The sequence below is a fragment of the Amborella trichopoda genome, chromosome 9 (genome assembly GCF_054954075.1).
Source record: "Amborella trichopoda isolate Santa Cruz 75 chromosome 9, AtrichopodaSantaCruz75HAP2 v2.0, whole genome shotgun sequence".
Lineage (NCBI taxonomy): Eukaryota > Viridiplantae > Streptophyta > Magnoliopsida > Amborellales > Amborellaceae > Amborella > Amborella trichopoda.
This window is the reverse complement of record NC_142344.1, coordinates 44,070,998-44,088,996: the sequence shown is the minus strand read 5'-3', so window position 1 is coordinate 44,088,996 and position 17,999 is coordinate 44,070,998. Positions and strand designations below refer to the sequence as shown.

General features: G+C 35.3%; 1 protein-coding gene and 1 long non-coding RNA gene across 3 annotated transcripts; one reads left to right on the top strand and one right to left on the bottom strand.

Moving 5' to 3' along the window:
* Nucleotides 1-6,058: 6,058 nt before the first annotated feature.
* LOC18439021 (transcription termination factor MTEF18, mitochondrial) lies at nt 6,059-7,237 on the top strand. The gene has a single exon (XM_088847814.1). It carries the CDS (start codon nt 6,059-6,061, stop codon nt 7,235-7,237), a length of 1,179 nt encoding a protein of 392 aa, XP_088703940.1.
* A 2,976-nt stretch (nt 7,238-10,213) lies between these two features.
* Nucleotides 10,214-17,337, bottom strand: LOC148780544 (uncharacterized). Of its 2 annotated transcripts, none has more exons than XR_016040527.1 (6): nt 16,899-17,337; nt 15,092-15,341; nt 14,199-14,935; nt 12,812-13,332; nt 11,633-11,997; nt 10,214-11,366 (listed from the first exon to the last, which is right to left on the bottom strand). It is a non-coding gene; the product is annotated as an uncharacterized LOC148780544 (long non-coding RNA). The 2 variants fall into 2 exon arrangements; XR_016040526.1 differs by having other exon boundaries at nt 15,099-15,341; nt 16,899-17,335.
* Between the last annotated feature and the right edge of the window lie 662 nt (nt 17,338-17,999).

Here is a 17,999-nt window from a genome sequence, read left to right as displayed (position 1 = left end):
AGGGTGAGGCCCTAAATAATCAAATTAAAGCACACCTCAAAATTTTCACTAGGAGAGGTTGTTTCAATACCCAAAAATTTTCAAATTGATCATAATGACCTCAAGATGTATGGAAATGAGAAAACTAGATTTCAAGTATTGGAAATAGTGCATCTTATAATGTATTGTCTGACTGTCAATATCCAAGATTTTCAAGTGTTCATAAATCTGCATGATCAACACTATTTTTTAAGCTTTAAATTTTATAATTAGATATGACATTAAATTTTTAGGCCATCATAAAGATTTTTAATATTGAAACAACATCTTTCGATTCTAATTGAAGGTGTGTCTTACTTTGATTGTTTAGGGCCTCGGCCTTATACAAAGCACACCCTTTTAAGAGACAAGTAGTTGTCTAACTTTTAGAGGACACTGTGTCTATATATTTGTCGGCTCACTTGTAAAAACCGTGTCTTGTCCGTGTTTAGAATATGGCGTTATGCAATTAAAGTTATGTCCGTGTTTAGAATATGGCGTTACACAATTAAAGTTATAACGTCCTTGGGTTGTTACCATTACAATGACCCGTGTGATGTTTTTCAAGACCAAAGAGAGTAATATCTTGACGAATCTATGAAATCTCTCCCTAAATATCCGTTATTATAAAAAATCCTTTTTTTTTGTATTTTTGTTTATATAATTTTTATCTTTTTTTTTTTTTTCACTTGCTTTCAAATCTTGAAGGTTAGAAGTCTATTCATCTCAGCCCTTTGAGGTTGGAAAAAAATTATAGGACAATTTGGTAGGAATGAAGTCCAAAATCTCTTTCTAGGCCATCGGATGTAGTACCACTGTGATCTCAGCCACTTTTCCCCGAAAAATATGTACATAAAGCAAAAATATGAGGGGACTTTTAAATAACATGAGCATAAATTCTCGAACTTCTTCTACTTGTAATAACAACCAATGGTCATAGTAACGGCCGTTAAAACATGTTCTTTAAACAACTTTCCGTGTATGCGTGCACTCGTAGAGGAACAAGATTCTGTACAACCATACTCCTTAGGCACACCGGAATCCAAATCACTGCATACCCTACTCAACAACTCCTACGAAATCAAGATCCAAGTCAAGGTCAGTATAAAATAAGCAATTAAGAAAACAAGCTATTGGTATGAGAAAATTCCGGGAAAATCCTCATAGTAATTGATGTGGTTTAACCTTTATCCTTGTGATAATAGATATGCATCATCCACCAAATTTGCCCGAGGCTTTGGTCCGGTTAAATCTGATCCCGGTCAAATCAATAGAACCAGATTCTAAAAATTACAAAGGTTTAGGAAAAATAGTTTAAAAAGAGGAAAAAAGTAATATATGTACTTTCACTTATATCAAAAGTATATATCTTTCATTTCCTAGTTGCCCCATTTAAATGAAAAGTCGATATGGTTGTAATTATAATATTATGCCTGTTTTGTTTTTAACTTTTGTCTCCATAAATCATTTTGACATGAAATTTGAAGCGTGCCTGTAGAGTTATCGGGAATCCCAAATACCGAGATCCCACCCAAGATCGTGTACTCAATTGACCAAATACAAACTAAGATGGACACAACTATAAATTGAGTGCGAGAAATAAAGCAAATATAAAAAAACACACTATAACAACACACGATTTATGTGATTCACCCCGTAGGGCTACATCCACGACTTTAGCAACTAGAAATTCATTATCACAATGAAGATTACAGTTTTGGGTTACAAAAGATAATATCTATCTCTAAATATTGGTAAAAGACCATCACTGATCTTTTTTTCTAAACATGCTCTACCGATTAAGCAACACCGTCGATCAATATCATCTTTTCCACCACAATACCGCTACTAGAAAGATATCCTCAAGAGTAACCGATTGACTTTCTATATCTAGAAGTGGAAACCTTATCAACCAAAAACTCATAGAAATATCGCCTCTCTCTTGGTGGCCATGTCTCTCTCTCTTGGAGACCCATCTCCATATTAGAGATTCATTCTCATAACCCCCAAATGACCCTCAAAAGGATGAGATATTATGTCTTGATTGAGTCTCTTATATAGATATCACTTTCTTATTTCCCAAAACTGTCTATTTTCATTTTATCATAATACCCTTAATTCTTAGAAGAAAATATGGGTATGGTATTTGGCTATTACAAAAACCAACAATCTCCACCTTGAAAGCAAAATCATCATAATTGCGTTAGCGACCTTCATTGCATATATTTCTTGATTTCATCTCACTTGCCTCCATTATAGAATTTTCACAAATACTTTACTTTCATATTTCTCCATGTCAAATCATATATCCATCAAACTTCAAAATTCATCTTTTTCTCAATACTAGCCTTAGCCCCATACACACCTTGCGATCTGATACAAATTGTAGAGCTCTTAAGAACCCATAACTTGCGGAATCGGGAAACTCAAATACTGGGATCCCACCCAAGATCGTATACTCAATTGGCCAAATGCGAAGCTGATGAATACAACTATAAATCAAGTGTAAAAAATAAAACAAACATAAAAAAATACATCACAATAACACACGATTTACGGGGTTTGCCTCTTAGGGTTACATTCACGGCCTCGGCAACTAGAAATCCACTATCACAATGAAGACTACAGTTTCAAGTTACAAGAGATAATACATATCCCTAAACGTCGATAAAAGACCAACACCGGTCTTCCCTTCTAAACCCCCTCTCCCAACCAAGCAACACCATCGATTAACATCTTCTTTTCCACCGCAATACCGCTACTGAAAATATATCAACAAGAGTAACCGATAGACTTTTTCTCTCTCGAATAGGAAGTCTTACCAACTCAAAACTCATGAGAATACCGCCTCTCTCTCGGAGACCATGTCTCTCTCTTTTGAAAACCCATCTCTATATTGGAGATTCATTTCAATAACCCCCAAAGGGATGATCCTTAAAAGGATGGGATATTATGTTTTAATTGAGTTTCTTATATAGATATCATGTTCTTACTTCCCAATAATGTCTATTGTCATTTTATCATAATACCCTTAATCTTTAGAAGAAAATATGGGTATGGTGATTTGCCTATTACCTAACCCAATAGTGGCCACTCCTTATAAAGGTCACCCAATAACAAAAAAAAGAGAGATAAAATAGATTACTAAAATATCCTTAGAAGTTAAGAAATATTTTAGACATTTTATTTTATTATGAGTTTTTTTATGTGTCCCTATGAGAAGTCAATGCACATCAAATTTCATGTCAAAATGATTTATCAAAAAATCAAAATAAAATACTTTTAGCTATCAAATGAAGATCAAACATTCATAGGCTAACTTGTGATAGTATAGCTCACCCATTTAACTCAAACTAGAAACAAGTTTTATGCAGTTTTAACAAGAAGCTTACATGCCTAGTGTTATTACTATCACTGTCTTTTAGGAAAAGAGGCAACTTTAGTGCCCTAGAACTTGTAATAGTTGTGCATTTAAATTGGCAAGTTAAAATCCTCAATGCTCTGCGCCTGTGCATCCTGAAGATAAATTTGCTTGGTAAAAACATTGATGCACACAAATTCGCTATGCGCCTGTGCATCCTGAAGATAAATTTGCTTGGTAAAAACATAGATGCACACAAATTCATATTAGGAAGAAGCAAATGTTGTCTTGAGAAAGTGATTTGTTGGACTTGGGATCAAAGAGATTAAAGCTTATTTGTTTCGTTTACTTTTTATTATTTTGCCCAATTTCACCCAACATTTTTAGCATATATTTAGTTGTTCAAAAATCTTTTTCCATATTTAGAAATTGGAATATGTTTATGTCTTCGGCTCACATTAGTGGATCCAAATTACCAAATATATAACAAATCCAAAAATAATATTTTCAATAAAAATATATTCTAGGTGTGGAACTCATAAGAAATAAAAGTATTCATATCATTTGTTTTGAATGAGTGGAGTGGCTCAAATTATTAAAATGCCCTCACTTGTGTAGGCTTATAATTTCAGGACAAGGTTAGCTTGAAGTTCTTTAAACAAAATTCGAAATGACGTTCCCAATAGGAATCATTCATCTGGTATTTCAAAATATAAGATGGTTCAACTGTTGATAAATATAATTTGATATCTCTCTCTTTATTTGTTGAGGTTGATCTTTTTAAAGCGGGAATTATAAAAACTACCCAAATTGAACTTTCTAGACAATCTCCCCCCCCAATTAGTTTTTTTATTGCAATTTTTATCCCAATACAAATATTTATAGCAAATACCTCAAAGTAAAAAAATGATAGTTCTTTGGACCAAAATGTCATCAACTTGGTCCGACCATTGTACATGTGGTCTGGCAACATGGGCCATACTATCCGGCATATTTGCCATACGGTCCACCATTATGTTTCATATAGTTTAGCATATTTGCCATACGGTCCACCTTTATGTTTCATATAGTTTAACATCTTTGCCATACGGTCCGATAATATATTTTGTCGATCCAGCAGTATATTTTGTTAGTCCAATGCTACTGACACCTCAATATGGCATAAATTGCATGCAGTTTGGTAGATTGTTGACCTCAGTATGGCATAAATTGCATGCAGTTTGGCAGATTGCTGTTGTAGTCCGGCAGTTAATGTGATATAGGTTCCGGTCCAACATTAATATGTGCGTGATCGTCTTTTGGTGATTGAGTGTTTACGAGAACGTACTCTTTCATACTCGCAAAAGTATTAGGGGTGATTTGAAGTAAAACTTAAGAGTAAAATACATGATCGGGGGAGGTTATAAAGAAAGTTTGCGCAAAAGGGTTTTAATAACTTTTCCTATATTTTCTCCAAACAAGGTTCAGGGCCCGCCGAACCTCCCTTAAAGTGCCGACGACACAGCCAAGTTCACGAAGCTCAACAATTTTCAGACGATGTCCTAAAAAACCCTAAAATTGCAGAGAAAACCAACCTCCATCTATTTTCTCGCTCGTAGTTTTGGGAGACCGATTCGATCCTGAGATTGCAGAGAAATAAAGCCATTTTTTCCTAACCCTAAAACTTTGCAGGGAAAACACATTATGTATCTAATGGTGGCCTTCTAGCTTGTGTCGTCCGTAAAGGCTCATTCTTTCTCAATTGATCAGCACCCCATTATTCTGCAACTTTCCATTATCAAACGTTCCTTCACCTATAGAAAGAGGGCCATTGCGATGCTTGAACAGATGAAAGGTCCAGGAGTTTGCCAGAGTGTTTTTGAGAAAACGTAATCCGAACACTAGAGTTGCAGAGACACCCGGTCAATGCAGGCTTGCGAACTGTTCATAGATGGTAAAAAAACGCTTTACTATTACATTTTCACATTAGCTCCCATTGTTCCGCAATTCGTCATGACCCATTGTTCCCATTCCCTAAAGAAAGCAGCTCATAAAGTATGCACTGTGTTATTACAACCCAAAAACCGAACTTTTTCCACAAATCTTTTGGATGAGACCCTAACCCGAAATTTCCAGGAATGCCCAACTCTTTCCCCAAATCTGTTGGCTCGAATGCTAACTCTAAATTTGCAGAAAAAACCAATTTGCCACCAAAATCCTTTGAACAAAAACCTAACCCTAAATTTGCAGAGCAACCCGTTTCTTCACTGGCCAAGAGCCGTACATGCCTCTGCTGATTCCATTCCAGAGGAGACTCCATCAACCTCTGCTCACTCCGGTCCCCGAATCTCTCGGTGTGCTCGAAATGAAGCTGAAGATGCTCTCTTGGACTATCTCCACTGCACGAGATGCTTAAGTTTCCCTGACGCAGAGCACATAAGCAAGAATTCACCCACTTTTATTCACTACCTCTTATCAAAAGTTGAGAACAAGCAAGAGATTGGTCGCTCAGTTTCGAGGTTTTTACGATACCATCCCATTAATGAATTCGAGCCATTATTTGAAAGCTTAGGGCTAAAACCTTGTGAATTTGCCTCTCTACTCCCTCGTGGCCTTATGTTCTTAAGTGATGATCAATTATTGTTAGACAATCTCCGTGTTCTGTGTAAATATGGTGTTTTGCATAGTGAGATAGGGAATATGTACAAGGAAGAGAGAGAAATTTTCAGGCATGAAGACGGTGTCTTGCTTTCGAAGCTCAAAGCTTATGAGGAGCTGGGTTTCAGTCAACCTACTGTTGTAAAGATTGTGGCTTCTTGTCCTTCTCTTCTCGTTGGGAATGTTAATGAGGAATTTTCTAGGTTAATTGTAGAAATTGAAGGTTTGGGTATTGAAAAAGATTGGATAGGGGGGTTTTTATCCCCAAAGAACAAGTATAATTGGAAAAGAATGTGGAGATTATTGTCTTTTTTGGAAAGGATGGGTTTCAAGAAGAGGGAATTAGCTGAAGTTATTGAGAAGCACCCAAATTTCTTCTTCGAAGGTTCAGGAGAGAATATGTATACTCTAATTGCTCTATTGATGAAATTGGGTTTTCACATAAATGATATCATGAGCTTGATTTGGAATTTCCGGAGAGATTCAAGCCCAAATCTAGCGAAGAATTTTTGGCATGGGATACATTTCCTATATGAAGCTAGGTTAACAGTCGGGGATATAGTTAGGCTCGTGCACTCACACCCTCGTGTCTTGAGTTCATGCACTTTAAAAAGGCCCAATTCGGTGCAGAAACAGCTGAATGTGGGGATCAAACGTTTAGGCTTGATAATTTTAGAGGACCCAAATCGATTAAGAGATTGGGGATTGCGGACGAAGCTCCACCCAGTTTCTGGTCCCTCAGAGGATGAGCTATCATTACTCAAGAAGACGCAGTTCTTGTTAAAATTAGGATTTGTTGAGAACTCAAAGGAGATGGTCAATGCTTTGAAGCAGTTTAAAGGCAAAGGGGATGAATTACAAGGGAGGTTTGACTGTTTAGTAGGAGCAGGATTTGAACCTAATGAAGTCTCTCACATGACAAAGCTTGCTCCTCCAATATTGCAACAAAGCCAAGAAAAGCTCCGGATAAAGATAGATCTCCTTGTAAATAGATTTGGGTATCCTCTGAAATGTTTGCTGCCTTATCCCTGGTTTCTTTGTTATGATGTGGGAAGGATCAAGCTTAGGTTTTCAATGAATGAATGGCTCAAAGAGAAAGGGGTAACCAGCCACACATCGGCTATAGGTAGTATTATTGCCTGTTCAGAGAAGAGGTTTATAGAGAGGTTTGTCAGTCTCCACCCTGAAGGTCTGGAGGTTTGGGAGGAATTAAACAAATAGATGATTTTGGGATGAGGTTTTATCTTTCATTTTGATTAGTTGTCTCGATTTGCAGAGATATATGCAAGCTTTCAATGATTTATCTTGTAATCCTCACTTTGCATCCTGTATTTTTCTCTCTGCATCTTTTATCAAAAGGATTCATCATACTGCGCATGATCTTGGCCAGAAGGCTATAAATTTTCATGATTATACAAATAGCCAAAGGAAAAAAATGATCCAGTACCTATTTTTTTTGTTGTGTAGCTGGGGCTCTGTCTTGGTTCAAACTTGAAAGGATTCTTTCCTTATTTTTAAGGTGGCGTCCCTTGAGCATATTTTTTCAGGAGGAGGTCACACTTGTGAGGCTCTGATTTTCTGAAAATTTTCATACCAAAATGTTTGTAAGAGAACTAGTTTATTTTGGATTTGTTTGGAGAAGAATTGATGATGTGATAGTGATTAGGGCCTTACAAAATCTTACCAGACATTCGAAGGTATGGAGGTTGGGCAGGCATTAAAGAAATAAATGTTCTTGGGATAAGGTCTTATCTTTCTATTTGATTCAATTGTGTGGATTTACTGAGCTATATGCAAGCTTTCACTGCTTTATCTTCTATTCCTTACTTTTTCCTTTATGTTGTCTCTATACAATCTCTGATTGAAAGGCACTTGATCTTAGCCAGAGGGCCAAGAAAGGTATACGGTTTCATCATCATACATTTTGCCGAGAATAACATAAGATGGATTCATTAAACGGTTTCTCTGTTGTGTTGCTGACATTTTGTCTAGGTACAAACTTGTAAGGTTTCATTTTTATGGGCTTCCTTGAGCTTATTTTCTCTGAAGGAGGTCACACTTTCAAGGCTCTGATTGGCTCAAAATTTTCTTACCAAGGCATTTAAACTTGGGGCATGAAAAAACTAAATCTATTTTAGATTTGTTTGGAGAAGAATTGATGGCGTGGATGAGTGCCTAGGGATTGGACAGGTTGAATTTCTATCTGAAATGAGTTAATCAATTAAGTATTGGTTTAGAGGGAATATGAGGTTGAGATCCAAGTCAAACATAAGAGATTTTGGATGGAGAAAAAGAATGGAGTATGCTATTTGGTGTTAGCCTTTTCTTAGTGGAGTCATGTGTTGTTCGTATAGTGTCTTCCTAATGTGAATCCAAATGAACTCTATAACAATGAGTTTGAAACAGTTTATATGGCAGGTTACGTTTCAGGATTCTGCAAAGATTAGCATCGCTTGTGCTATATAAACGGATACTGTTAAGTTATATGCCTGTCAACCATGGCAAGATTGGACCTCAGGTGATCGATGACATTTTTTTGTATGTGATCATACTCCAGTCATTTATTTGGCAATCCTACCATGTTTATTTCTAATGGTTCTCCTTTTTTCATAAGAGTAGGGTCGCATTTTCTGCTAAATTTTTGGACCTATTAAATCTTTATTATACTGTATGAACCTCGGTTTTTCTTGGAGAATTTGCTGATCAAAACTGCACTGTCCTTTCTTTGTTATTTATTACATCGAAGATTTATCAATAGCGATAATGAGTGGTTCTATTTAAAGTATCCAAAAGACCAAATTTTCTATGAATTTCAAAGTCTCAGTAAGTTTTGACTTGAAATCTTTGGTTCCTAGGTCTTAGACATCCGAAAATGTTTCGATCACCTTTTACTGGAATAAACCTGGTTCAACGTTTTCTAATTTTATTTTGAACAAGGTTATGCATATCTAGGAACAGATGATTCATGACATTGGATGTTATAGGTCCGAATGGAATTCATAGGCTTACTTTGTTGTGATTTAGCAGAAGTGAACTTGGCTGAAATGAAGGGCCTTTTTTTTTTATTTATTTTTCTCATAATGACGCATTCTGTCAATACTAAAAAAAATAAAAAAGAAAAACGGTTTTTTTCTATCAAATTCATTTTTCATATGTTCAATCATTTTCTTAACATTTCTTAAAAACTTTGATGGCGTTGTAGCTAGAACACGCTGGGTTGTTAAAACCATCCATTTCTTTTCAATATGGGCCATCCATTGAAAGAAAAAGAGTGGTACATAGAAGTTTTTTCGGTATGGTGATTGCAGATGTTGTTTTTTATTAACATAATCATCGTGCTTATATGATTTTATCTCGTTTTACTTTATTGTTACAGTTTCTCCTTGTCATGCAAATGTTTTTCTTGTATCATCTGAATTCTTCGGAAAATTTTCTTTACATAAATTTCTGATCACTTTATTTATTAATTTTCAGGTTTTTTGGGTAAGATCACAAACATGACTTGATTCGGAAATCAACTGTTGCATTGCGTTGGAGTGGAAGCTAGCCTCCCCTCGAAAGTAGTGAATCCTCAATTCCTCATACACTCGTTGGAGTGAAAGATGATAGCTTCCACTCGAAAGTAGTGAATCCTCAATTCCTCATACAATCGATGGTAAGTTTTGTGTTATTCTTTCGTTTGGCTTTGTCCATCTCATTTTGTTAATTGGTGTATCAATTCTTGTAAAAATTTGTGAGGCAGATATTTCACAATCGCTGAGGGTAAGGTATCTATAGGATATAACAGATCATTTTCTTCAATCATATTCCACAGAAGTAAATTATCGTACCCAATCTGGTCATGGATCTTAACAAGAGAAGATCAAAAAGAAGGCGCCATGAAGTGGACCCAATACCCTGTCCATGTGGCCAACTTATATGAAACATTAATTAATGATATGAATTTGAGGCTTTGATCTCTGAATCGAGTTCGTAGCAGACAACTGGTGTAGCCCATGAAGGAGCTTGTGATTTGTAACAAGGCTTGCTAAAAAATGTTCCCATAAAGCTTTACGTGGGTCTTAGACTCTGAATTTCGCTTGGATATATCCGGGATAACTTTTCAAATAAGAAGGAAGCCAGTCCGATAACATCCTCCAGAAAACCGTAATCCCAACTTCTCAATTCTTACTCAGAGTATATAAACCAAAGGGCAAGCTTTCTACGCTATCCCTACAACATAAACCTTATATACTTCCTTTTATCCAACCCTCCATTGTGAATGGAGGGCTAAGATTGCTTCAATCACAATGTCATGTCTCTATACTATTTTTTTTTCTTTTTTTAAACTATTTTGACACCGAATTTTGTACGCCCAATTTTCTATTAAATTTGCACTAGAGAAAAATATAAAAATAATATTTCCAATAAATAAAATGACCAAAATAACCCTAGAAGTTTCAAGGTGTATTTTGGTAATTATATTTTATCAAAAATTACTTTTAATGTTTTTTATAGGTATGCCTCAATGAGAATATGACACATACCAAATTTCATATTCATATAATTTTTATAAAACAAACTAAAACTAAAATACTTTGAGACATCGGATTTAAGATGAAATGGTGAGTGGCTCTCTTGATCAAATTTGGCGGCTGGAAAGCGGGGGAAACATAAATCTTCTATGCTATAGGGAAAGTATAGAAACCTTTCCCAAAACGAAATAAGGCCTCATAGAGAGCATAAAGGCCAAAACCATAATGATTAACATAAGGAATTGTTTTGTACGGGGCTTTTTTTGTTTTTTTTCCCAAACATGGATCAGATGGCTCAGGCTCTCAGTTCAGACTGAGCTCAGCAAGATGGCCCCATAATTCATTGGCTAAGTCGTCTGCGTGCAAAATAAAAAAAGGTTTCATAAATAATTCAACATTCCTATAATTAATCAGTAGTCACAAAATTATAGGATACATATTATTCGATATAGACTTCGAACAATTAGTATCACAAGTACAAGAAGCAGTTTTTAAGCGAACTGCACATGAGAGCATTATGGAAGTAAGTTTAGTAAAGTGAGATAAAGATGGAATAAATAAAAAATATTTGACACTACATCAAAACAATTATGTACAATTGAAAACTCATACAAACATAATATAGAAGATGCAAGGAGAATATTAACTTGGCTTAAAATACAGAGAGTGTAAACTAAGGGTGCGTACCTGCAGATTCGAAGATTTTGCCGTGTGATTCTTTGCCTGTGAAATTTCGGCTGGCTTTAACCAAATCAGGGTCCTCACAAACCAATTCTGACCAAATACTACCACTTTTAGTCAAAGTCGGCGCATTGCCTGCAATCCAGAGGCTATTTCTGGTAGGAATAAAAACATACAAATCATAAACTCACCAACACTGAATGAACAATACAACGACGAAATTTAAGGGAATTTATCAAAATACATCTAAGGGATGAACTATTTAATATTTTATTCATTTTAAATCATTTAATTTCAAAAGCCCAACAAAATGTTAAATAGTTGAAAAGGAGTAAAATGTTTGAATAGTTGAAAAGGAATAAAATGTTAAATAGTTGATAAGTTAGGTGTATTTTGATAAATTAATGAAAAAAATGCTCACCTTGCCCTTTTCAAAGCGACGTTAGTCCTGTTGAGATTGGAGAGGAAACCGATAGACCCCAATTGATTTGCTCTAATAGTAGAAAGTAGAAAGCGTCATGAAGCTTCCCAAGTTTAAGCACCAAATTCATTTTGATTGAAGAAGGTTAGGGGCAAGTGAGTCCACAAAGCACTAATACAGTCCTTCATTAGCAAAACTAGTTTAGTGAACTTCTCCCTGAAAGCCCCGACAAACTTTTGCCTCTATCTCTTTTCCAAAGAAGGATCGTATTCATCAACATAAGACTGAATATTTTTAATTGCTAATGCTATCTTTTCTTCCAACCAGAAGGGCCAAAGCAAAAGCATTCTTCAAGTGCACGAATCCTGTAATCGATATAGTTATCACCAATTTGATTATCAACACCCAGTCTTTCCTCATTTCCAATCAATAAAATAAAATGTCTCCTAAGGGAAACCCAACCAATGAAGTCCCATGTAGTGTAGTGGTGTTCGTGATTTTTTTACTAAATCCACCATACATACGGCTTCCAATTTCATTGATTGCTACATTAGTCGGAGCACAGGTAAGAGTCGCACAATTCATATGCAAAGCTACCCAAAGAATTGAACAAATTGTTCTACTCTTCCCTGTGCTTGGAAGACCCAATATGAGTTTCACAGAATAAGTGTGGTTGCATCGAATTGAAGATAAAGCAGAGTAAACAGCTTTAGTTTGTGAGTCATTTAATCTTGATTTCAGGTTCTTATCAAGAACTCCTCGAGAGCATGAATCACAAGTTTTCTTCCCCTCTTCAAGAAAGCAACAATAATGCATACACACAAAAGATAATTCCACTCCGAAGCAGAAAATTTTGTAATTTTGAATACTCACATGTAAGAAATCGCATTCAGGCGGAAAAAAAGAAAAAACGTAGCAAAAACAGTTGCGATTTGTGGAAAAACATTCCAAACTCGGATCAAAAGAAAAAACTGTAAAATAATTAAAATTTGCACATTGCAACACAAGAAAACAATATCACCCTGAAGAATCAGGAAAAGAACAAAAAATAACGAAAGGAAGAAAACTGCTAACAGAAAACATACTAAAAAAACATAATCACCAAAAAACAAACACAAAAAGAAACAAATACTCAAAAGCAAACAAACTTCGCAAAAAAAAAAACTAAGAAAGTCATACCAAATAGCTAGAAGAACACAAAACCTCGCCGAAAATTCCAAGAGCTTCCTCTTTTGCTCTGATTCTGTGCAATGATTTCCAAATTTGCAAACTCGGTGTCAGAGTCATCAGGAAGATCGCTACGAAACCAACATCAAATGGAGGAACATCCAAAAGCTTCTTCTTCATCGCGAAAGGAATTACTTTACAATCAGAAGAACGTTTGTCATCAACCACAGAGATGACACCCAAACCGTGGTATGAATCAGTTCTGAATAAGTCTTCAATGGAGTTGGGTTTTGTTGTTGATAAAGAATGGCATCCCCACAATGTGGTTTGTAGCCATTTCCAAAGCTTTCTCCACTGTTGGTGCTTAAAATGTAGGTCAACTTCCCCCATCTCTCTAAAACCAAAGTCCATGGAGCTTTTGAAATGGTTAGAAAAGACTGATTCAGTTGAGCTCGTGTGTCTTCTAGCAATGGGGAAACAAAGGAACCAAAATAATGGTCGAGAGATGAGAATCTCTGTGGAATATCGATGACCTGAACAAACCATGCATAAAAGAAGAAACATGAAAAGAGAGAGAAAATGAACAAGCAACATCAAATTATCATATGTTGTGTGAGAAAATATGGAAGGTGAGAGAAAATAACAAGCTATCATAAATGTATACTAAGCTAATCATTTCATCACCTAGGTTTAATGGGTTTAAAAGATACCCTTTTAATGTGTGTTTTTGAAAATAATTTGGTTTGAGATTTTCACTTGAATAAAAACTAAAGTGATTAAAATCACTAGTATACTTATAAAAGTTTTTAAAAAAATATCTCATTAGTATATACATAAAACTGTAACACAAAAATATCGACCATAGACATCTCTCACTATAACATAGACCCAGTACCAAGATGTCTTATCTTAGCTCCCCCAACATGATTATCTTGCAAATCTCTCCCTCTCTCTCTCTCTCTCTCTCTCTCTCTCTCTCTCTCTCTCTCTCTTTCTGAAGAATAACTAGAAAATTAAAATCCTAAAAAAAAGCTCTTAAAATTTTTTAAGAATAACTTCAGCCATTTCAAAATTTTACTTCCTCTGGATATAGAAAAAGTGACTAGGTCAATAAAAAGAAGTAACGTGAAGTGGTTCGTTCCTAATCTGGAAGAGAGAGAGATAGAGAGAGAGATCTCAAAAAAAAAACTGCTGAGAGAAGGAGAGCTCTAAAGAAGTACTCTGTGTGTGTGTGATGTGTGTGTGAGAGAGAGAGCTATAGAAGAACAGCTGAGAGAGAGATAGCTTTAGAGCACAATTGCTGAGAACAGGAAGAGAGACCTCTAAAGAGGTATTGCATAGAAATAGAGAAAGGGAGGGCTCCAAGGAAGAATTCCAGAGAGAGAGAGAGAGTTTTCACCTGATCCCTGTAAAGATGCTAATTCATGACGTCCCAAAATGACCAGTTAAGGATTACACTCCTCAAATCAATTATCTCATGCTTCTTACTCGTCTTCTTCTTCTCTTCCACTTTAGACTCCTTCTCAAATTCTATGACCTTAGTCTTCTCACTATTCTTCTTCGTTTTCTGCTTCTTACACTTCTTCTTCTTCTCCGCGACTTTAGCCACTTTCTCAAATTCGATAACCTCAGTCTTATCACTATTCTTCTGCTACTTACTCTTCTTCTTCTTCTCCTCCACTTTAGCCTCTTTCTGAAACTCTATGACCACAATCTTCTCACTGTTCTTCTTCTTCTGCTTCTTTCTCTTCTTCTTCTTCTCCTCCACTTTAGCCTCCTTCTTAAATTCTATGACCTCAGTCTTCTAACTATTCTTCTTCTTCTTCTGCTTCTTACTCTTCTTCTTCTTCTCCTCCACTTTAGCCTGCTTCTCAAATTCTCTCACCTCAGTCTTCGCACTATTCTTCATCATCTTCTTCTTCTTCTGCATCTTACTCTTCTTCTCATTCACTTTAGAATCCTCAAATTCTATCACCACAGTCTTCTCACTCTTCTTCTTCTTCTTCTTTTTCTCCTCCACTTTATCCTTGTTATCAAATTGAATCACATCCTTCTTCTTATGCTTCTTTTCCACTTCAACATTATTCATATGACCAATCTGAAGCACCACATCTGTCATCTTAACCTCAGCAGACCCTGGCAAGTTAGAAAATTGTTAACAATATATCAAATTGTAAAAATTAAAATATCAAAGAAACTCAGAAAAATTGATTTAAATAAGCAATAAAATATTGCTATCTACCTTAAAAAAAAAACAAACAACAAAATGATGTTGAAAATAACAGAGGTTACCCCTTACTCAATGTGGTAAAAGAATGCCATGCCCACAATGTGGTTTGTAGTCATTTCCAATGCTTTCTCCATTGTTGGTGCTTAAAATGTAGGTCGACTTTTACCATCTCTCTAAAACCAGAGTCCATAGAGCTTTGGAAATGGTTCGAAGAGACTGATGTTGTTGAGCTCGTGTTTCCTCTAGCAATGGGTAAACAAAGAAACCAAAATAATGGGAGAGTGATGAGAATCTCCATGGAATATCTGTCACCTGAACAAACCGTGCATAAAAGTCTATAAGAGAGAAGAAATATGGAAGGAGAGAGCAAATGAACGACTAACATAAAAGTCTATGTATATTGTTCAAGAAAGAATATGCAAGGAGGGAGAAAATAACAAGCTAGCATAAAAGTATACAAGGAGTGTGAATATGAAAATTAGAGATAGAAATAATATAAAAGTATTTTTTTTTTTGGTTTTTGGGTAATTCACAAAAACTCTGCCCGTTTTTTCAATACATTATTGATTGGGGAGTCATATTTTGAAAGTGGTGTTTATTGAGGGTGTTAGCACCGCAACGACCCAGCCCCTTTCCTTTCCTGTGCATAAAAGTTTATGAGAGAGAAAGAATAGGGAATGAATGAGAGAATAAGAGGCCATGATTGAATATGGAAGGGAGAGAAAATGAATATGAAAGGAGAGAGAAAATGAAAGGCACGGATAAAATAATTGTAATTTATTTATTAATTTATTTATTCAACATGTACTATTTGAAAAAACTAGTTGGAAAATTTAACTTTTTAATAGTACATATTAAAGGATTTTACTTGAATATATTATTAAAAAAGGAAAGTATAGGACAAGACATTTGGTTTCTATATAAATAGGTCCTAGCCACTATGAACCGTTGGATCCCAAACCATGTGGCTTAGAGTTTGCATTGTCATTATTCAAAGTTCAAAAGAAAACTTTTGGGATTCATAAATAATCCAGGTCATTGAAATTCACATTTGATAGGTAGGTTTGATTGTGACATTCATGGTTTCATATATACAATCCCTATTAAAAAATATAGAATTTATTTTCTATGGAATAACTTAGATAAAATTCTTGAATTAACAAAAACATCACTAAAACATTTATTATTTAATATAGTATCTATGAATGCATCAGATTATTTGCTAGGTATGATACAATATAAATGTCTAGATCATAAATCAAAACATGCGTGGAGCATGTGCTAGTGTGCATATGCATGTGTGTGAGTGTGGGTGTGTATATATTTTAAAATAGGTGGTTGTAAAAGTGTCCTTGAATTGATACAAAAGTCCATAACAAAATTTCTTGAGATCCTGACTCACCTCAAACTATCCAATTTGACATCTAGTAAGTGAGAACTATTGTAACCTCAGTCTACAAAAGATAAATAGTAGTGAAGAGGGGAGGGTGGGTTCACCTTATCTTTATAGAGATGTTCATAGTCTCCTCAAACGACCGAGGACTACATTCCTTAAATTAATTATCTTGGCCTTCTTACTCTTGTTTTTCAACTCAACATTAATGCAATTTGAAGCACCCCATCTGCCATGGCTTATATATAGACGGTTTACGAAGGAAATACACACATTACTACTGAGTTATGACCTACACAGATTAAACCCAAAATGCAAAGCAAAACACACGGCACAGCTAGTGATACTAAACCAAAAGAAAAGGAAGACAAGAAAAAAAAAAAAGTTAAAATAAAGAAATGGATGTCAAATACAAAAGAGTTTACAAGATGCGTGAGAGAGAGAGAGGGAAACTGCATGTGTTTGAAGATAAATACCCCAAGCATGTGAGAGAGAAGTTACAGGAAGCGCTTTCCCTGAGAAAATAAGAATTGAATGTAGCTGAAGAATCGGATGGAGCAAGAAAGAGACCGAGTTTATTAAGAGAGAGAGAGAGAGAGAGAGAGAGAGAAGAGAGGGCTGAAATTCGATTTTGGATGTAAGAGTAAAATGGAAGAAAAAGTCCCTGAGTTTCCGCTACACAAGAAGTTGCAGGCGGGCAGATAGCGGATGAAACAGTACTAGAAAGAGTTGCATACCCATTTGGTTTGGACTTTGGACTTCAGAAAGAAAAAGGCTAATAACGTTCTTATATGGTTTTCAAGAGAGAGAGAGAGCTTAAATGGCAATCTTACAGTGGTTTATAGAAGTTGAAGAGTTGCAACAAAGTTAAAAAAGAGAAAGAGAGAGAGGATGGATTAATTAGAGAACGGCGAATAGGTTCAATTTTGTGGAGAGAGAGAACAATAAATAGCACAACATTAGCCACCCTCTTTGTCGCCTTCACATGCAAGGCGTCTTAGACCGCTCTGCCCTTGTGGAAGTTAGAAAGTTTTTTAATCCATTTAATTTTTGAATTTTTTTATTCACTTTATGCTTCGAGAAAATAAAAGATTTTGAACTAAAAAGTTCACATATCTTATCTCCTACAAAATAAATAAAGGAAGTTCATCAAAATACACATAAACTATTTAACATTTCACCCATTTTCAACTATCCCAACTTGTACTTTAATGGGATTTTTAAAATTAGGTAAAATAGGTAAAATATTAAATTGTTTTTCTCATAGGTGCATTTTGAAATGGAAAATTTTAATATAAAGTGTCAACCTTATGCTACAGAAGTAAGGCCGCCTAAGAAATTCAATAAAAAAGTCTGTTCCAACATTGGCAAACCCCGTAATTAATCATCTCAACCTCGATATATGACAATTAAAAAAAAAAAGGATTTTAAATCTTAAAAGTAGTATATCTTGTAACACATTATTTAGACCGTCTATCTTCAAGATTTTTCAATTATTTATAGGCTTGCTTGATCTGTACCATATCCTGGACTTCAATTTTTAAAAGGAAAAGTATCTTTATACTCTTTATTTTTGG

Excerpts from the sequence above, each read along its gene's own strand:
- LOC18439021 (XM_088847814.1), top strand. The coding sequence starts at position 6,059 with ATGTACAAGGAAGAGAGAGAAATTTTCAGGCATGAAGACGGTGTCTTG.